The sequence below is a fragment of the Semicossyphus pulcher genome, unplaced genomic scaffold, assembly GCF_022749685.1.
Source record: "Semicossyphus pulcher isolate SPU_LCO1_2020_fin unplaced genomic scaffold, fSemPul1.0.p SCAF_18, whole genome shotgun sequence".
Taxonomy (NCBI): domain Eukaryota; kingdom Metazoa; phylum Chordata; class Actinopteri; order Labriformes; family Labridae; genus Semicossyphus; species Semicossyphus pulcher.
The window spans coordinates 19786307-19807972 of NW_027211691.1; the positions used below are offsets into that span (position 1 = coordinate 19786307).

At 43.1% G+C, this 21666-nt stretch overlaps 1 protein-coding gene across 1 annotated transcript; it reads left to right on the forward strand.

Annotated features, from left to right (window-relative positions):
- The first annotated feature begins 15294 nt into the window (after positions 1-15294).
- LOC138596138 (dermatan-sulfate epimerase-like protein) lies at positions 15295-20163 on the forward strand. The gene has a single exon (XM_069667753.1). The coding sequence runs from the start codon at positions 15444-15446 to the stop codon at positions 19098-19100; it is 3657 nt and encodes a 1218-aa protein (XP_069523854.1). The 5' UTR covers positions 15295-15443; the 3' UTR covers positions 19101-20163.
- Positions 20164-21666: the final 1503 nt, after the last annotated feature.

Consider the following 21666-nt stretch of genomic DNA (forward strand, 5'->3'; position numbering starts at 1 on the left):
CCAATGAAGAGCTCAACTATAATTAGGATCAGGATTTGCCAAGGACTTTTCAGTAACCAGACCTGATGCAAATTGAGCGTTTCTCTCCAAGTCTGCAAATGTGTTTGAGGCTTTCTTCAGCCAAGGCCTTCATAAATATGGAAGGCTTAGATTATCTCTCCAAATTACTACATACGTTGTAATTAGCACTAGCTGTGCTGCCAGAGACGAGTGGATCCAAACCATGGCAGGAAAAAGCTACTGAAGGCGTTGGAAATACAAATCACTGGTTGACACGTTTATTTAATCAGATGACATCAAACCAAGTAGTAACTTTTGGCACAACCTCACCGTAGGTGCGGTTAGCATAATGCAGTGTAATTGATTTGGTTGGCGTTTTGCAGCTGAAGGAAGACATGCCCTTAAAAAGGATGTTCCCTGAGAGGGGAAAGTTTCCGTGTTTTTGCAAGAAACTTCAGAATTAATTAAAAATCACATCAGGAGATGTCAAGGGATTTACTTCAAGGCTCAGGAAGGCAGCCCCGTTTTCTGTTGAGGCATCCTTCAGTGAGGACAAGCCTGTGTTCATAATTCCATTTTTCATCAAAGTATGTTTTAATCTCAACATTCTCCGTGCGCTGCAGACACATCTTAACAGGGAATCCACTGTCCTTATCTCTTATTTTATTCCCCACCGGTCTTGCCTAAGCAATTTTGAACTTGAAAAATGAAAGATTTCCTCCAACAAATCGTAAGACAGGACTGCTTACTGTGCATAATTCTGTTTCAAATGTTCATAATTTCAGCGATTTGGCTGTTAAGGCATCGACAGTCCGATTCTTTTAAGGTACGCTGAGTGTATCACAAATAGAGAAACATCTGCTGTTCCTTAGAAATTGGGAAACAAGAAATCTTTCCAGACAACATCACACTGCCTCCGGGTCAAGCTTGCAACCTAAACAAAGCAGGGAACACAAAAACTCAGCCCTGCCAGAGAATTATGCAGGGAACATTCAGCCACTGGTCACTCTTATTCTGACTCCCTTTGAAGTCGGAGTCTCTGTGGCCTGCGGAGCTTCAGGCCAGGCCTCCAAGCACAACTGTGTGTCAGCCAGGCAGGAAATGATGGCGGTACGACAATAAGGACATGCTGAAAACCTCAGGGGACAGATGGAATTGAAAACATGATCTGGTTTTATGTTTTTACTCGACAAACCAGCGAAGCAGATCTCATTTATGTGGTATATATTGAGTGAAATTGGGGATTAAGTGCAATGGTAATACAGCAAGACAAAAGCAGTCGGTGTACTCCATTTGAAATGCTTGTTGGCCGCATAGCCTCACAACCCCTTCAGAACCCCTTATAACCTGGCATTTTAAGAGTTTTTGAATGGTACAATCTGACATCCACTTAAGCTGCGATAGGCCAGTTTGTAAAGGTTGTATGGGTTTGGACTTCTCTCTGTAGTACTTTTGGCACTTCTTGGTACAAACGACTGTAGAATACCTTATAAGACATCGTTTAAAATGTGTACCGTTATCCCCAGACTTAAAACCATTGCGTTGTCCCCCTCTCCAGGATGCCTCCACCCAAGGGGTCCCCAGAAATGCTAGCACAGTGGTACTTTCAGCTAAATGCTTAAGTCAGCATGCTAATAGGCTCTCAGTGACCAAAATAAAATTTCTAACATGATGTTTAGCAGTTGTGTTTCCATGCAAACTTTGTCATTTCAGCATGTTAGCATGGCATCATTTGCGAAGTAGCACCAAACACAAGTGAACTGAGGTTGAAGCCTTAACAAATTCAAAAATATGTCCTGTTGATGCCCCTAGAGGAAAACTTAAGGCGTTAAACAGATTTCAAAAAGGGATTGGGGCAAATTTCAAAGCAATCCAACTGATTTTTTAAAAGTTTGATTCAAAACCATGAAAGTCAACCTCATGGTGGAGCTAGAGGAAAAGTCACAGGAACATAAGAGTCATTACTATGAACTATGAATGCCTGCACTGAAACTAGGTGTGAATTCTCTCAATAATTCTTGAGATATTTCACAGTAGAAGTGTCAATTTCGACTTGTTGGTGGCGCCAGATGAACAGTCATCACCAAAACACCAGATCACCAAAGTCTTTAGGATTCTTCCTTAGGAGACCTTAAATGGCTGTACCAAATTTCAATGGAATCCATCCAATATTTTTAGAGATATTTTGGTCGGACCAAAGTGGGGGACCGACCAACCAACATATACCCTTTTCCCGGGAAGACCTGCACATAGATGCCGATTGTCTCTTTTCCCACTGCTAGTGGAGGATCCTGCTTTCGGTCTCTTTTCTGCTGCGTCACTGTCTGACGTCCACATGCGCCCGAAACAGTGAAGATATTACGGTGATTAGGTCTTTATTGTATCTATTACTCATTCAGTCTGTGTATCAAACTCGTCGAATTTGTAACGATGTTTTGTAACGAAGCTTGGACGGAGAGGGGCGGAATTTGTAGCTGAGATGAAAAGGAGTTGCAGAAGTTACCGACGGAGCATAGCATCGCGCTGGAAAGGGGGCGGAGATTAGCATGTCGACACAGGTTTTGTGTTCCCATCAATGTTGATCGTTTTACTGAGCAAAAAAGCCAGGTGTTAGCAGGTGTTAGTGGGTTTTTTGACCAATGGGAAAGCGGCTATACAGTGCCATCCATAGAGCCATAATGCTGCGGCAAATTGTGGCTGCTTTGCAGGAAGTAGGATATCTGTACACATTTCCCATTAAACAATACAACCAAAATGTGAGATACTGAAAACAAAGGTTTAGATATAAAACCTCTGTAGCATGAATATCCATTTAGAGAATGATTTTCCGGAGGGCGAAGATTATTTGTAAAACGATGAATTTGCCCTGAAAGGCCACCATTCAGAATTCCTCGGCTATTACAAGAACACAGGAAATCAATGAGACATTTTGCTGTGAACTGCAGATGAACTTGCACTTCGCTTGTTTATGGATTTTAATTAGGGCCAAATAGTCTCATGAATTTATGTAAAGCTCTCCCACACACACACACACACACACACGCACACACACTTCTCACACCAGGCTGTGTACATCACAGTCAGAGCTAGGGGGGAAAAGGGCCAGTGGTGCAAGCTGTGGAAGAGGTCTGTGCTCTCCTGCCAAACACTGCATGATGTGAAGTAGACACAGTTATCTCTGCACTGCGTCTCATCTTTTAGTCCCTTTTCAGAGACACTGCAGTTTCCCACTGGATGCTGCCGTGAGTGACACTAGAAACTCATCTCCTATTCCCCCGCTCCACGCCGACATGTCAGCCGCAGAAGCTGAGATGTAGAAGCCGTACTATGAGAAGCAAGTTCGCCTATTTGAATAATGTGCACCTAGGAGAACACAGATTCACTCCGAGAGTCTTTGATGTGTTTGCTGCGAAAAGACGACTCTTGACAGCGTCAGATTAAACCGCAGACTGTCTGAAAGTTACAACAAGAGGGGGGAAACGTTCAATCGCTGGAGTTGTAATCTCAACCCTGCGAAGAGCTAAACCACAACACTGCGAGTGAACGATGTATCAGTCACAGTGGGATGTTTAATTTGGCACCCGAGTAGAAAATCACACGTCACTCTCTGGGATTGGAATTAGTTCTGAGGGATGTTTATTCGCCTCTGTGCAGAGTCAATGTGTCGTGTTACACAAACCAATATCTGCATCAGCAAACAGGGAAACAGAACAGAATCAATTCAGGCAGAAGTTTTGTGATGGCGGCGGTGACAGCGACTATTGTGAGATTGAATTGGCTGTATGTTTGGCTCGTGCTGCTTCACAATCTTCATCTCTTCTTCCTGTCACCTCTCATAGAAGACAGCCTTTTTAAAATTCAAATGATCCTCTGGGAAGCTGAAATTAGCATCCTGAAATATTCATGGCTAGTTTCAGAGCTTGTGTTGTACACCTCTGAGGAATTGAACAGGTACTGTACGTACACCGCCGCCTGTGTTCGTAAATCTTTCATGGGCACCGTGCAGCAGAACTCAGATCAATGAGTACTCAACGTTAAACACGTCAGGTACAAACTGATTGTTTAACAAAATACAATGTCTTAAAGTAGCACTGTCTAGTCTTGTGAAATTGATCAACAATGTACAGCCCCATGTGTTTCCTAAAAATGCAGCAATGTCTTGTTGTGGCCTGCTTTCCCAGGATTAATTAACTATGTACAGTGGTTGGGTAATGGGCCTTTTTTTATCCAACATGTTGGCTATGCTATCCAGTCGAGCCAAATGCTGTGGGGTAAATTGAGCCACACTATACAATATTATAAGGCAATGAAATTATGTCTATTTCTTTGGCTAAAAGTGTTAGCTTGAAATAAATGTAGCTATTACTACTTATTTAAGTACAGAGCGGCCCCGCTAATAATACCGTAATAACAGCATTGACTTGGAAGAAAATGGGTTCACTGTAAAAGAGAGTAGCTTAAAAATAGCTAGCTACTTTTGCCGGGTTGCTTTAGCTTAGCTCGCTACATTTCTCTGAGTGGTGGCTTCAGTGTAGCGAAGCTTAATTTAATGTAGACGTACTGTTAGCTTAGCTCGCTACATTTCTCTGAGGGGTAGCTTCAGTGTAGCGAAGCTTAATTTAATGTAGACGTACTGTTAGCTTAGCTCGCTACATTTCTCTGAGGGGTAGCTTCAGTGTAGCGAAGCCTAATTTAATGTAGACTAACTGTTAGCTTAGCTCGCTACATTTCTCTGAGGGGTAGCTTCAGTGTAGCGAAGCTTAATTTAATGTAGACTAACTGTTAGCTTAGCTCGCTACATTTCTCTGAGGGGTAGCCTCAGTGTAGCGAAGCTTAATTTAATGTAGACTTACTGTTAGCTTAGCTCGCTACATTTCTCTGAGGGGTAGCCTTAGTGTAGCAAAGCCTAATTTAATGTAGACTAACTGTTAGCTTAGCTCAATACATTTCAGTAGCTTGCTTAGCTTGCCCAACTCTAACTATGTATTACCTTTACGAGTGAATTTACCTCGTTTAATTTGAAAAATATTCCGGAACCAAAAAGTTAGCATTAAATGTTGTGTGTTAGCTGTAAGTGGAAGTTGGTAAAAGTAAGCACTATTGCAATGCAATTTTTAAGCTCTTGACTAGTTCCATTTTATTCTATACTAACAACTTAATTTATCTGACAGCTATTGTTACCTTCAAAATCAGGATATTACTTGATAAAACATTGTAGGCTTTGAAAACCCCATAAAAAAGAAGACGGTGTCTTCTTGTAGCACCCTGCCATGTTTCAGACGCCTGATGACGAGGTGACATCACCTCTTACCTCACCTTATCACCACATCCACTCAGATTTATGTTGTTACTCTTTGTAAGGGCCCGATCCATTGATTGAGAAACAATCAACTAAACTGTCTAACAGTGAAAAAAAAAAAATCAGCTGTAACAGTTAAATACGACTAATGCCTTTTTACACTGATATGAACTATCTAATAATGAGATATATGATGATCTGTCGGTCAGAATGGACAAGTACTTTGACCGTTGTATACTTTAATTAGGTGGTTTTGCCCTCTTTTTACTCTGTGGTATTTGTAGTTTTACTGTGGTAGAAGCCTCTTGCACCGACTGGACCATCATATCTCCTTTTGTCTTGACCTCCTTGGCAAAGGTCAAAGTAATTTCCTGTTTCCTGTTACCCACTTCGCGACGCCTCAGCAGTGACATTGTGAGAATTGTAAGCAGAGTTTGGAGGCTGAAGAAAGAGATTATAATAGTAATGAGATATTTCAATGCAGGACATTCATTTAATCTTATTCTCAATATCAAGATGTCCTCTAAAATGTTGTTGCTTTTTTGCTAATGTGTTTTGTCTTATGATATTGTATTTTGGCTCCTCAGAGCCACCGTAGAGATTGGCCAGAAGTCACAAACTATTCTTTTGATCTTTGAGGGTGTTAGTTGGTTAAGAAGTAGTGAACAGGTCTTCTTTTGTAATCTTTAATTCATTTTAGTATTTATCCATCCTCTCTGTAATAAATAATCAAAGCACTTAATACTCAACAAGGTCCTTCAAACAGCTTAAAACAGTTATAATATATCCCATAAAAAATAAACACTTTGTGCCATAATAGACAAATTTGAGGTTTCATTTTAGTGCACTTTTGTTGCATTTTAATTCAAACACGAGTACCTCGCATTTGCATCTGCCTAATCTTTTCACCTTCCTCCCTGCCAGCTATTGTTTCCATTAGATTGAAGCTACAGAAAAATGCAAATGTCACAAGTGATGTGCAAATTGCAAAGATAACGGTGATGCGTTAACTCAGACATCCAAAGAAACGTGCAAACAGCGGGGACAGAAGTGATGTGCAAACTGAAATGAACGGCGCGAGCGATGGAGAGATGAAACGGCGTCAGCAAACAGAGGCGCCAACAGATGTCAGAGCACATTAAGCAGCAGGTATTAAGGACATCAGACAGATGCTAATGACACTGAAAGGTAGCACGGTGCAGTCATTGACAAACAGCTACAGCAATCCAATGTGTAAAATATGTAAACAAGAGTATCATGCTTTTAAATGAGGAAACAGCATACAGCATAGCCCTGTAGGTGTATTTAAAGTTACAGTAGATGAAGAAGACAACAGAAGTATGAGAGCTGCTCACACAGAAAGGCTTTTTGTCCCACTTTTCATACACAAGGTTATTACATTGTGCGGCTGGAGGCATCACACATTCACAGCCTCGGAAAGTGATCGTCTTCAGGTGTGATCAACAACTAAAACACTGTCGATGAGGCTCCAAGGACCCGAACCGTTCTTCTTTGTTTTCCTCAGATATTCAGGCTCAAATATTGTCTCACAATAATCATTCAGTGTTTCTTACAGTGTACACGTGAAGGCTACTTCCTATATCAACATTTTAGTTTTACTTTACTCTCCACCTTATTATCCGTACATACTCCGACACCTCTGCTCTCTCACTGTACCAAGTAGCTTTCGTTTCTCTCTCTGTATGTCTCCTCTGGCCTTCTTCATCAGCAGTATGTTTTAGAAAATTGCCCCTTCCTACGAATTGACACGAGCACCACTTACACAGCGGCCATTTTCCTCTGATGGAGCGCTCAGGGTAGGAAGCTCACGTTATTACTACATTTCACTTCGCTGGTGATGAAAGGCTGAAGGGACTTGAGCCATATTTCAATGTAAAACAACATATTTTATAACCCATTAGCTACTGTTAGACCGCGGCTAATGCTAGCATTCAACCACTTGCTAACATAATGCTTGAAAGGAATTGGTTGTGAATTCCCGTCTAACATTATGTTAGCTTACATTATGTTAGCTAACAAGACATTAGCTAGGAATTTACACCTTTCCTATTGTATCATGAACCACTACCAAACGGTTATAGTAGCTTTCAGTCACTTTCTAGTTTACCCTAATGTTATTAAGTGGCTGAATGCTAGCGTTAGCTTTCTTCTGACTGTAGCTAAATAGCTATCAAACATGTTGTTTTAACTTTAAATAAGGACCAAAAACGTTAAACAGAGTTCCGACATTATAACTATAGCGTGTGTAAAGACTGTATATAAACATGGACGACACGTCTCCATCCCATCTGCTCTCATTGTACGGAATTGATGCCAAAACAGCCCCTGTGATAGGCGCTGCCATCTTGCGATGGTGACGTAATTTGGAGCCAGAGTTGCGCAGTAGAGATCGGCGGGTGACGCCGCCGTAGCCACTTCCGCTAACCAAAACACAGACTTAAGTTACCGGAAAAAAAGAAAGGATCCTGCATGCCTGCGTGTTTAACAGCAGAACAGCTTCTTGTGTTGGTCTGAGGTTAACGTTCACAGATATGTAAACTTCAATGACTATAGTGATTGTTTTAGTTACGTCTCCTCTCGCTGTTCCTCCTCTACTCTGCTAATCCAGAACAGATCGGCTGCAGGAGCCGGATTTGTCAACAGAGCTGTCAATCATCATTTGACAGCATCAAATAACTAATTAAAAATAAACTTGTCAGAAAAATTAACACTTGAATCAGCATGATAAGAACTAACTATAATGACAGAAACCATGTTGGAGAAACATTTATTTGACTTGTATTTTGATTTTATAGTTTGACTCATGTCCCATCTGTTAACATGGAGGAGGCGGGCTTTATGACCTATACTGCAGCCAGTCAGCAGGGGGCGATAGAGAGGGTTTGGCTTCACTTTTAGGGAGCTGTCATGTCGTCCATCTTTTTATACAGTCTATGGCAGGGGTGGCCAACCCTTCGTCCATTGTATAGACCCTACTCACAACAGGCAGGTGGTGTAGAGTAAGGGGAGATTGTCTTTAATCAATTTTTTAATTATTTAATCAGTCGCAGACAGTGTTGTTCTCTTTCATTCATGGAAAAATTATAAATTGAAAAATGAGCCGGCCCTTTTAATATACATCGGAAACTCTTATCTAGAAACACAGTCAGTCTCTGATTATAACTATGAAATGTTTTCCATCCATGTGCGCACACATACTTGTTATTAGCATCAAGGGCCCTTCTGCATTGATTGTTTCTATTTCCAGGCTCATCAGGTGAACTGCTTCCTGTTCTCCGGACGAGTGGATTTTGAGGGACAACAATGATTCTGAGAGCACCCGGCAAACACTGATGCTTCACGCTTTTGTTTTGCGAGGCTACTGTGATTGACAGACGGTCCTAATGGAAGGCACTGAAACCATCTTTGAAACCTGAACAGTTGGAGCCAATCTTCCCTGTGCCTTTACCCAGAGGGGCCGGATGCAGGACGCCGGCATGCTGAGCGATCACAGACTAGTGGGGGAAATTGAAATTCTCCGCAGGGCCAGAAAGAGGGGCGCTTTCAAGGGCCTGGACTGCACCTCCCTGCGCTCGCAGCGTGGAGTATTTTTAATAAGGGCGCACACCTCTGTCTTCAGTATGTATGGCTGGAGGTTTGTTTTCACTCAACAAGCAAAGTTAAGATTGGAAAAGCTTCAAACAGCAAACACAAACAGCAGGAGAGCTACGGTGGACGTACGGACACTAGTTGCCACCTGTCAATCACCGCTGCGAAGTTTGACACTTCCTTGGCAATCTGCCACTTATCTCCTCTGATCAGATGTGCTTGAAACGTCGCCAAGCAAAAACTTGAGGACCTCCTGCTCAACCCGAGGCCCGCGCAGCAGCAGATGAGAGTGATTAGACTGTTAGTTTACCGTGGTTCACATCATTCAATCACTCTGAGGCTTCTCTAATTAGGAAACTCAGCTGAACTCTTTCACCAAAAAAAATACAAGCCTGACAGGGAGGAACTGATGAGCGGCGCTCTGACGATTAGACGTTATCCCGGTTAGTTTTAGAGTAAACATTCAAAAGAGGGTTGTGGTTTTGTGCATCAGACGAATATTTGTCTCGCTCAGAGACCATTTGCAGGAGCAATTTTCCAGTGAAGACAGGATGTAATTCAAGTGGAGGCGACGAAATGAACATCAAATTAGTCAAAGGAAGTCTGTTGAGAAAGGTTGAACAGATGGGCAGCTAATGGAAGTAAAAGTCTGGGTAGAGCCGACAGCAGAGGGGGGCACGCTGCAAGAAGTAAGTCAGTTTAAGTGAGTTTTTTTACTCAAGAATTAAGTCAGAAATGTGAACAGACAGCTTGGCGGTTTCTTATGTATTATAATCCATATATGAAATAAGTTTGAGCATCCTGTAAGAAAGTAAAGCTGAGGACTTAAATTAAGAAAATGACTCCCCTTAAAGGAGCAATTCTCCCCTGGAAAAAGCCGCTGTCAGTCAAAGCTGGTGCTCTCTCTCTGTAATCGATAGAAGCAATAATATTTGAAACTGACGCCATAGCATCTACATTCCTACAACACCCAGCGTGCATTGCGCCCCTCCCTCTGAAGGAACGGCCCGGCGAGAGACACTGGAGTGAAATACTACCGTTTCACTGCAGGCAACAACTCAGAGCGAGAATCAGAAATACGGCGAGAATATACCGGTGGATCGTCTAAAAACTCTTCAGGTCTGCAGTCTACATTTCAAACCTGACGATTTTGAATGAGACATGACATCGGAGGCGGGCGTCCTAGATTGAGGAAGTGTAGTTTAGCGAGCTCCCTGGCCTCCACCAGATGATGCATTTTACGTAGTCTGACGGAGGTTTTCCAGGGCCCATTAGAGAAGCGGAGAGTGTCCTCCAAAGGCAAAGAGCTAAATTGCATTTTTTTGCTACCATAATGGCATTAGCTCCCCGTAATAGCATGATAGGACTGAGGTTGAAAATCGGCGAACTGGCCCTTTAAGATTAAAAATGGAGATATATTCACTGAAACTTTACCCACACACAGATTTCATAAATAAATAAAAAACACATTGTGAGACTAAATAAAAAGTTTGCAGCTAAGTAGAAGTTCTAAAGGGGACTTTGGAGAAAACATCTCTCACCAGTGAGGGTTGAACTCGCCGTGAACCAAATCCATGCACACCACAGACTGAGATGAAGTCTGCGTCAGAGGACTGCCCTGATTACTGGCAATATGTAACACGATAACAGAGCAGTGAAGCAGCTGACGCCAGACACGCTGAAAGGTGGAGGAGAAAGAGGGAAGCAGGATAAGTTTACCTCAGTTAACACATCTCTACTGGAGGCCACAAAGCTGAGCCGCTGCAGCTGCCAGAGAAGAAATACCAGCCCTGACATCACTGAGTGATGGTGCGGCCAGAAGCGTAATGTGGTTAAAACTCATAGCTCAGAGAAACGCTGCAAATCTTTAATCTCTAGAGAAGAGGATGCTGGAAGCAGGAGGGGGGGGGGCAGATTCCTGAGAAAATGTGCACATTTTATACACTCACAAAAGGAGGATGCACACCACATACTGGGGACTCTCTAGAGGAAGTAGCTGATTTTTGAAGTTGTATCTGTAGTCATCGATCTTTTCTTTGTTTGTTCAGCCATAGTAGATTACTGTTTACTCGCAACACTTGCAGAGAGCGGAAAAGCAGCCGCTTAGCTCCGCCTACCCTCTCTGGCAGACCAACCACCGCTGGCTGAAAACGTGTCACTAACTGGGCGCCGCTTGTGATTTTTTCTGCAGAAGTCGCCACAGACACCCAGTCTGTAATACTGCAAATGCAAAGGCTTTCATCAGTTGGCCATCGGCTCAATCACCATTGTGTTACCAAGTATGGTTTTCTTCTGATACCAGAATTTCTACATTAGTGTATTTTGAGGAAAAAGCTCAGACTTTTTTTAATGGTATCACCTAGTGGCTGAGGGTGGTACTGCACCTTACCGCAACTTTGCAATGACTTTAATTGGTTTTATCTATGAGGCGCAGCCGCTACAGACTTTGTGGTATTTTTGTGAAATTTTAGCAAACTGCAGAAAATCTATGTTATGAAAATGACCTTGCTGCAACCACAAGTTACCACAGTTGTTGCCAAGAGTTGAGTGTTAGAGGAAACACTTTGTGCAGAAATGGAAGCCATGTACGCAACAATAATAATGACATAATTATAGATATTATGAGACCACATAATCATCATGCATTATTCGGCTAAAAAAGGCCAAATGAGTGGGGACTTGCAGAGTGGCAGAGTGGGCTGTTGTTGCAGAGAAGGAACATGTGCCAAAGAGAAAATCTTTTTTTCTTAAAGTGATTTTTAAAACATCTGTTAGTTGTTTTCAGATTGTTCAAGCCTCTTAGTGATTCCTGCAGAATAGTCTGCATGTTTATAAATGTGGTTTCAAGTTTATTATCAGTTTAAATTAAACCTGTTCATTAACACATGCGTCTCCTCTACATATGAAAGACTTTTGTCCTCAGAGACATTGCTGTGCGTGCTTCCTGCAGAGATCCTGATAAGGCCCGCTGTGTGCATGTGGCGTGCGTTTGAACCGCGGGGAGAAGAAAAGCATCATGCGACAGCGTTCCCCGTGGGACAGCACGCTGCAGAAGACATGTGAACTGGGCATAGAGAAAGTCATCCATCATCAACTGAAGATGCTGCACAGAAACATAATATACCCAGAATGAGCTGATCAATGAGTGCACAGTGCTGCTTGTTAGGACAGGCAAATGTCACACATTTCTCGAAGGGGAGAAGCTTTGAGGTTATTGGATGCTTTTTTCTGTCGCCTCAGGAAATGTGGGACAAAGACATGAAACTGAAACTGATAAAAAGAATGAGGACAAAAAAAGTTTGTTGAATTTAATATTTTAATGAGACCTCCCCTTTAATGCTTATTAATTTTAAAATTATGGATTCTTACTGGATCCCTTCAAATGCTGGTATAAATGTGAAATATAGTAAACAAAAAATTACTCCTCCACTGAATTATTTTACCAACATTTTACTGCTAAGAGTTAAATGAGGAGATCGATACCACACTTATATTTCTCTGTTATATATGAGGCTACTGCCAGTAGCTTGTTAGCGTAGCTTAGCATAAAGACTGGAAACAGGTAAACAGTTAGATGAGCTCTGTCCAAAGCAAACAAAATCTGCCTCTAAAGTTGTCAGGCGTCCCAAAATATTTCTTTTGGCCTTACCTTATTTTTTCTCTTTCTGAGAGTTAGCTGTAGAGATCAATTCCACCCTCATGCCTGTACTTTCAGTATAAAGCAGCCGGTTAGCTTAGCTTAGCATAAAGACTGGCAGCAGCAAGAAACAGCTAGCATCTTCAGTTCTCCAATGGCCACTTTATATCAAGTTTGTTCAACGAGTTAAATATATTATAAAATGAAAACACTAAAGAATTGTCAGCGAGTTACAGGGAAATATTCCCCCCCTAAAAAAACTAAAACTTTACTCCTCTTTTATGTCCTTCTCAACAAGATAAAATGTGTTCTGGGCTACACAGATGCTAGAAGGTTTATTTTATTACTCAGATGGAGCATGGTTGTTACTACGTCAAGATTTTATGCTAAGCTTAGCTAACTAGCTGCTAGCTGTAGCTACATTTGTCCACAAAGCCTGAGCTTATATTCATTATTATAAGGAAAAATGACTGTTTCTGATTGGTCTAAAGTCTTGTATTCTGGTACAGACATACTTTGGGCAGGTATCTAACAGTACATCTTCAGAATCTTTATACCCCTTGAAGTATCTCACTTAAATCAATAGTCAAAGTCCAGTTGTTGTTTTTTTTAATGGGGAAAAAAACACCAGGATTGTTATCATTACATGTCTGAATAACTTTGATGTTCAACTTGTCAAGAATTCATAAATACCAAACACTTGATTGTGCTCCTTTGAGATACTGCCATTTTAATATCGTACTATATTTGGTCTTTTGGCACATGGGGCAACTGATTGTTCCTTTAGTATGATGAAATATATACGATAATAAAACAGATGTCCCATGTGAGACTAATTATAGCGCGATAGGAAAAACTCACTTTTCAGCCAGACGGATTCACTGATTTAGAAAATGTGTTCAGTTTTGTGCAAAGACAAACCCAAATAAGACTCCCACCAATGGAAATTCAAAGGAACAGGTGGGTTTACAAACAGATGTGAGGGACAGAGCCCAACTGATTAACTATCAGCCCATAGCATAAGGCCAATATTGTATATCAGTATCCGTGTACGTGTTTTTCGCTTTATGCTGGTATGAACCCTTTTTTTTGCCGTACACATAATTCAGGAAATAATGCTTGGGGAGATTAAGAAATGGTGATATCACGTAGTTTTTCTTGCAGAGCTCTCTGAGTCGATAGTTGTTCCTATTCTCTTAGCACTGTTGGCAGTTTATGCAATATATGTTAAATATTTTTTATTTGTAAGCAGCCTTCTGGATACCTTTGCATATCAGTGCAAAACACTCCACACTATATCGTCTACAATATCAGTAATCACTTGATATTTTCCACAGTTAAAATTAATAAATAAAATAATCCAATATTGCTATATATACACAGAGGGTTTAGCCCTCGCCGCAGCCGCTGCAGGCTTGACTCCCGCCCTCGGCCCCTCGCTGCGTGCCATCCCCCCACTCTCTTCTCCCAATATTTCCTTCAGCTTTCCTGTCAATAAAAGCAAAATGGAGTAAAAATAAAATTTAAAAACATCTCTCAGTCTTCTCAGCTTATGTTCAAAAAGAAGCCTAAGGGAGTTAATTTATTAAAATGTCAAACTATTCCTTTAATATCAGTTGTGTCTTTATTGCTTGAAAGGTATGTATGAACATGATTCCTCCAAACATCGGTGCATTTTTACAACACTTGATGGATTTTGCTTCAGTAGCCTTGTCTTTATAATGAGCTGGAATTTAGCATAACATCAGTCAACCATCCAGTTAGGAATACTGAGAGAGTGAGAGAGAGAGACAGAGAGAGAGAGATGAATATGCCGCCTTCCCACTCTCTACATGAGAGAAAGAGGCTGTGCTTCTGAACGCACGGCTCCCTCTACAGTTTGTACAGTGGAAATTTTCCATCCAGGGCAGGAAAACAATCAAACTGACTGTGTTGAACAGTCGCGAGGACACAAGCGGAGACGCGTCCGGAGATCACACGCACACACACACGCAGCCTTACTTGTGAGATGTGTGTCTCAATCGGCAGCGGATACATCAGTAAACCTGCAGATGTAACACGTTTACATGTGGAATATTCCTCATTCTGGATCTACTGTTTGCTGCGGACAAGCCGAAAAATGTCTCATGCTTTGAATACTTGAGGAGTGACGACAACTTTCCCTCTTTCCGGACTTCACGAGAAAAAAAAAGGAGTGTGGTGGATTTAACAATGCAAACGGATCGATTTCCCGATCAGGATTTGCAGTTTTAAGCACGAGGCAGTTTGGGGTCTCTGCAGCGGGGACACCCAGCGATGCTGTCTGCGGAGATGCGGGGTTTGCTGAGGTTCATATCCGCGGATGTTGCAGCTCGGTCGGGCTGCACACGGAGCCTTTGGGTGGCTGTGATTGGACCGGACACAGACTGGGGCTGACTGGTGTTTGTTCGAGAGGAAATGTTTTGGGGAGGAGATCAATATGAGTTACTGGCGCACGCGAGGTGGGGGGGAGATGCCAGTCTTCACGAGCACACCTTTTACTATGAGGACGGAGGAAAACATGCAGACATATGGATTTTAATCTCTTGGATTTTAAATCAAAACAGACCAGAAAGACTTGATTTCCACCAGACATTTATGTACATTTAATGTGACGTGTTTTGCCGCCTTTGCAAACTGATTGAAGATTTTTATAAGTGGACATGGATCGTGTTTGCTCCTGCACTAAAGTTTTACCCCCTCTTTTTGACTATCATGCATGGGACGTTAATATTGCATCATGTTTTCCTGTTAAAATATCATTTTTGGACTCTTAACAAATATATGTCACCTGGACTTTTATTCTGAAATGACAACTGAAGTTATGGGACATTTTTTGAAAGAAAAACAGAAAACAGCCTTATTTTGAAATGCAGTAAAATGTATTCACGTATGCCTGGCAACATGGCAGTTAACTGGGTTGTATATTCAGTTTTTTTGCTCCCGCTGTTCGCAGTGGGGACAGCTTTCTCGGGTGTCTTCAACGCAACAGACAGAGACATTTTTACAGACGATTTGCTGCAGGTCAGGCTCACGCAAGACAGAGCTGCTGAGCAGTGGAAACTCCAGTCCTCTTCTTTCCACCCCAACCTGTATTTTAACCAAGTGGATGTGTTGCACTTGAGGCAAAGGTCCTCCACCACCCACAGTCACATATTTAAAGTCATCCGGGCTGCTGCGCTCACCATGCTGTCCAACGCTCCCTTTTACATGCCCCCTGTGAAACATGCAGAGTTTACAAGCAAGTGGAATGAGATTTATGGGAACAACCTGCCTCCCCTGGCGCTCTACTGCCTGTTGTGCCCAGAGGACTCTGCTGCCCTGCAGTTTCTTATCAAGTTTATGGATAGGATGGCTGAATATCCGGACTGGAAGGTGACCAGTGCTCCGAACGACGAGGTCCCCATGGCGCACTCTCTCACAGGGTTTGCTACTGCTTATGACTTTGTTTACTCCTACCTCGATGCACAGAGGAGGGATGTTTATCTAAAGAAAATCCGCTCTGAGACAGAGGAGCTGTATGAGCTGTCAAAGCACAGAGGCTGGGGGAAACAGTATCTCCAAAATCATCAAACCACTAACATATTAGCTATTCTAACTGGTGCATTAGTGGTTGGATCACATGACGACCCGGAGACGATGATCTGGAAACAAGTGTCAGTGAACTACATGGAGAAAACAATGTTCCTCCTGAACCATGTTGTTGATGGCTCTCTTGATGAGGGGGTCGCCTACGGGAGCTACACAGCCAAGTCCATCACACAGTACGTCTTCTTAGCTCAGCGTCACTTCAACATTGACAACTTGTCCAACAACTGGCTGCGGGGACACTTCTGGTTTTATTATGCCACTCTGTTGCCGGGGTTTCAGAGAACCGTTGGCATCGCAGACTCAAACTACAACTGGTTTTATGGGCCGGAGAGCCAGCTTGTTTTCCTGGACACATTCGTCATGAAGAATGGCACAGGGAACTGGCTGGCTCAACAGATTAGAAAGCACCGACCCAAAGATGGCCCCATGGGGCAGTCGTCCGCCCAGCGCTGGGCTACACTTCACACAGAGTACATATGGTACAACAACCACCTCACGCCGCAGCCTCCACATGACTTTGGCAAAGCTAAGATGCACATTTTCTCAAACTGGGGTGTGGTGACCTACGGAGCAGGACTACCCAACGGACAGGGGAATACTTTTGTCTCTTTTAAGTCCGGCAAGCTGGGTGGCCGTGCAGTCTACGACATCGTCCACGACAAGCCTTACTCCTGGGTGGAAGGCTGGAACAGCTTTAACCCCGGTCACGAGCACCCTGATCAGAACTCGTTCACATTTGCTCCTAATGGACAAGTATTTGTGTCTGAAGCGCTTTACGGTCCAAAGTACAGCTACCTTAACAACGTTTTGGTGTTCAGTCCGTCTCCCACAAGTCAGTGTAACAATCCGTGGGAGGGTCAGTTGGGGGAGTGCGCCAAGTGGCTTCGTTGGACTGATGAGGGTGTGGGTGATGCCAGAGGGGAGGTGATTGTCGCCTCCTCGCACAGGGACACCATGTTTGTGAGCGGGGAGGCAGCGGCGGCTTATTCCCCCGCTATGAGACTAAAGAGTGTGTTCAGAGCTTTGGTTCTGCTCAACTCTCAGACTCTGCTGGTGCTCGACCACGTGGAGAAGTGGGCCGATTCACCTGTGAAGTCCCTCAGTGCATTCTTCCACAATCTCGACATTGACTTTAAATACGTTCCTTTCAGATTCATGGACAGATATAACGGCGCCATGATGGATGTCTGGGACGCTCATTATAAAATGTTCTGGTTCGACAGTCAGGGTCACAGCCCTGAGACCAGAATACAAGAGGCAGAGCAGGCGGCCGAGTTTAAAAAGAGGTGGACGCAGTATGTCAATGTCACTTTCCCAATGACAGGCACAGTCAGCAGGGTAGCTTACGTGTTGCATGGGCCATATGTCAAAGTGTCCAGCTGCAGATTTGTGGATAATAGCAAAAATGGTGTGAAACTTTCTTTAACCATAAACAACACGGAGAGGATCGTTTCTATTGCTACAAACTATAAAGACATAGGAGCAAGGTTGAGTTATTTAGGATTTGGAGGTCATTGTAAAGTTGAGGATAGATATCAAATCACTCGATACGGCCTTGGGACGCAACTCATCCCTAAACCAATCAGCAGTGATAATCAGCTGTTTGACTTTGGGTTCACAGTCAATGTGATAGCAGGGGTTGTTCTTTGTGTGGCCATAGGATTTCTGACCATGCAGAGAAAGTTTTATGTCTGCTTCAGCAGGCTGATGCGCTACGCCCTCCTCTCTGTGCTCATTCTCTGGATTGCAGAGCTGCTGTTTGTGTCTAACAGCTGCGATCAGCTTCTCTGTGGGGTAAAATGGAAAGGTGCGGGTGCCAAAAGTGAAGTAAACAAACAAATCAGACTCTATGAGCAGCACCGGCTCCCCCTCCCCACCGTCGTCATAACAACCCTTCCAGGATCGGGCTCGGAAATACTCAAGCACCTTTTCTACAACAACTCAGACTTTGTTTACATCAGAGTTCCCACCGAGCACGTGGACATTCCCGAGACTGAGTTCGAGTTTGACTCTCTGGTCGACGCCTGCGAGTGGTCAAGGTCGGACGCCGTGCACGGACGGTTTAAGATTATTCAGGGGTGGCTGCACTCGCTGGTCCACAACACCAAGCTGCACCTGCAAAATATTCAGCTGGTGGAGGGCAGCAGGGTCAAACAGCCCCAGAGAGTCGTCCCCTCTAGGGACAGAAAGAAAAGATCGAGGAGGAGAGAGCCAGCGTCCGAGCTGAAGGGCAAACTGAGAGCCAGTCTGGACAGAGATGCAGAGTATGTTCGGGAGATGAGACGCCACGTTGCGGAGTACCCTAATGCCCGGGTGGTCCTCAACATGCGGAGTGGAAGCTGGGCGCTAAAACTTCCTTTCATTCAGGAGGTTGTTGGACCTTCTTTGAGGACAATCTACTTGGTGAGAGACCCTCGGGCATGGATTTATCTCATGGTTTATAACAGCAAACCCAGCCTTTACTCCCTTAAAAACATCCCGCAGCACCTTTCCTTGATATTCAAGGGCGATGCAGTCAGGGATGGGTGCCCAACTGTGGCGCCAGAGTTTAAAGTAATACAGAGACTTCTATCCCGTTCAGAGACAAACCCCATCCTGATTCTGGCCCACCTGTGGCTGGCTCACACCGCAGGAGTGCTGAGGGTCAGTGAGGGCCTCCCAGAGGAGTCCTACCTCCAAGTGAGGTTTGAGGACGTGGTCAACTTCCCGCAGGAGACGGCGGAGAGCATACACACGTTCTTGGGGGTGCCCGTCTCGCCCGCAGCCCTCAACCAACTTATTTTCACCACCTCCACGAACCTGTACAATCTAATGTATGAGGGAGACATTTCCCCGGCCAACATTAACAAGTGGAGACAAAATATGCCACGAAAGGACTTGAGACTTATAGAGGACATATGTGGGAGTGTGATGAAGAGGCTGGGTTACTCCAGGTTTGCTAGTTAACCTACTGCTGCTGGTCAGCTGATATTAAGCTGTCTTGTTTACTGTAGCTGCCAGTCTTATGAGTTCTGAAAGTTTTTTTTGTTTTGCACTGACCTTAAACTTTAAAAAGATGTATTTTCTGTTCGTTGTTTGGGTGTACGTAAGGTGTTGTAAAGAATACAGCAACAGATGTTTTATGAGGGAGGAATATTTTACATTAAAATAGGTGAAAGGGAGCTTATGTTGTTCTTTCCCATCAGAAACCCTTTACACTTACTTGTAGCACTCGTATAGATCGAAACGTTAGACTTTTGCAGCAGAGGAATGCCACTCCATTTCAGCATTAATCTTGTGTTATTGCGGCGGATCAGTTTCTTAGTGAAGATTTAATGCTGTTTGTCTTTAATTAGAGATGAAAAACAAGCGTTTCCCTCGTCCTTAATCTGTGATGTCAGAGAAATGTTTGCTCAGAAAATCCATATCTGTTATTACCGGCGTTATTTCGGAGGGGTCGGCCAAGGGACATTAGCGATTTGAAACAGCAGCGCTCTGAAGCTTATTAAGACTCTTATTTATTGACAGACTTCTAATTTGTAGCTTTGGCAGAGAAATTTTTAAGGACTAATTCAGCTGTCATGAATTTAATACCCAAACCTAATGTGTGCTGTTCCCTTTAAAACTAAGAACATGCTGCAATATATATAGAGAGAGACAGATGACAGTAGTGCTTTATTGCTCGTATATAGACCTATGAATGATATGGATTGTATTTTCATTAAGGAGGGACTTTATTTTGAAGCTGTAAGATGTCGGCTTGATGGCTTAGCACTTTCACAGGGACTCCTTTGATTGTATTTGGGATTGGGTGTTTTTTTCCAAAGCTAAACTTTACTGTATGTACTCCGTTAGCTTGGAAATATAAAACCTCTAAGGACGTTAAGTCTCGAAGAAAGAACGCTAGAAGTATTTATGGGTTCCAAAGACACATATCCCAAAGAATCTGGGAATGAATATGATTATTATAACTCCCTTTGGCATTTATTGAATTAGATCAGAGGGAAGTGCTTAATAGGGATCAAAATGGGGGGAAAAACCTGTCAGCCTTGACACATTTCTAGTCAAAGCAATTTCCAAAGCATCCCCCTCAGCTACTCATATTAATCTGCGAAACGTCACAGCTTCAGAGTCTTACTCTGTGTTTTATTGCTGTGCCGTCTTCACCGAGGAGGAAAAAAAAAGACCTGGAGGAAACAGCACAAGTTTCCATTTCCTGTCGCGGTCAATCAGAAATCCGATGATCTTTTCGGGCCCTTTGTTTTGAAAGAGTTCAGCGAGGCGTAGGCTGAACAAGGGATGAATATTAAGTACAGCTAAAAGAAGGGAGGGGAGGGAGAAAAGAAAAGTCAGAGACCATTTCTACTCTGTGATGTTCTGCTCTTTGGCCTGGGCGAATATGTACGCTCCTCAGTAACCTTTGATGCCGTCTTGCTCGAACATCTCTGTACTGTAAATGGATCACATAAACATGCACTCAATTATAGACTTCCTTATTGCATCTGTACACAAGCAAAGACATACTGTGCCCATGTGGAAATCTCCATCCTTTCCTCAGCTAGAGACAGTCCTGTTTGTTTTCTTTCTCTACGAACACTGAAACCCTTGACTGCCTGGAAAACCCGTTTGATGTTTGTGCTCTTTGAATGTGTAGACTTGGCAGACATGCTTTCACTTTGGTGTTGCAATCCTGTTACCAACTCTGTTTTGTATTTGCTCGTGGGGATATGGTTCCTTGCTTCTGTGGCCTTGAATTACAATCATTTTCTTTATGAGGGGTTTTTCTGTGAGGAGGTGTAAAGAAAATAATAAATTCATAAATATATCGGCAAACGATGCAGTGTGTTGTCTTGCACAATGATGAAAGGATGCAACATGTGATTACGCAACATCAATCCACGGCAGCTGCAGATTTTCTCATTATACTCGTGTTAAAAGCTATTATCTCTCCCTACAAAAGACAGAGCATAAATCTTAATTTGTGCGCAGTCTCACTCTGGTTACAGCTAACCCACTAGTAAAACATCTACTTATGCAGATGTCTCCATGCAGCGGCAAAATCTCCATTTTATTAGACATGCATGACAGAAGCCTAATTGCTGTGTGCGGCTGACGTGCACGGCGAGGAGGAGCCAACAATTAAAAACATGTCGGGAAATTCTTATGTCATGCTCTGACTGAGACGGGGCTTTAGCAGGAGCAGGGCTTTGAAGGAGCACATGCCGTGTCTCGTGTCTCAGAGCGGTCTCAGTGAGTCACTCATTTCATTAGTCATTTGTTCTTCATCCCTCCTGTAACAGTCTAATGCTTGGCAGAGTCCTCTCTGTGTAATCCTTCCATGCACAGGCGCGTTTTTCACTGAGAAACCTCAGGCAAAAAAGATGCCTGGGAAGGGAGGTTTCCTCGTGTACCGACTCGCACTAGATGGGCGTAAGTGAGCCTTTAGTGATGCATTAAGACTCATTGGACGTATTGGTGCATAAATAATTACACTATCAATGCTCTGTCTAATTTAAATTCTTCTTATTCAGAT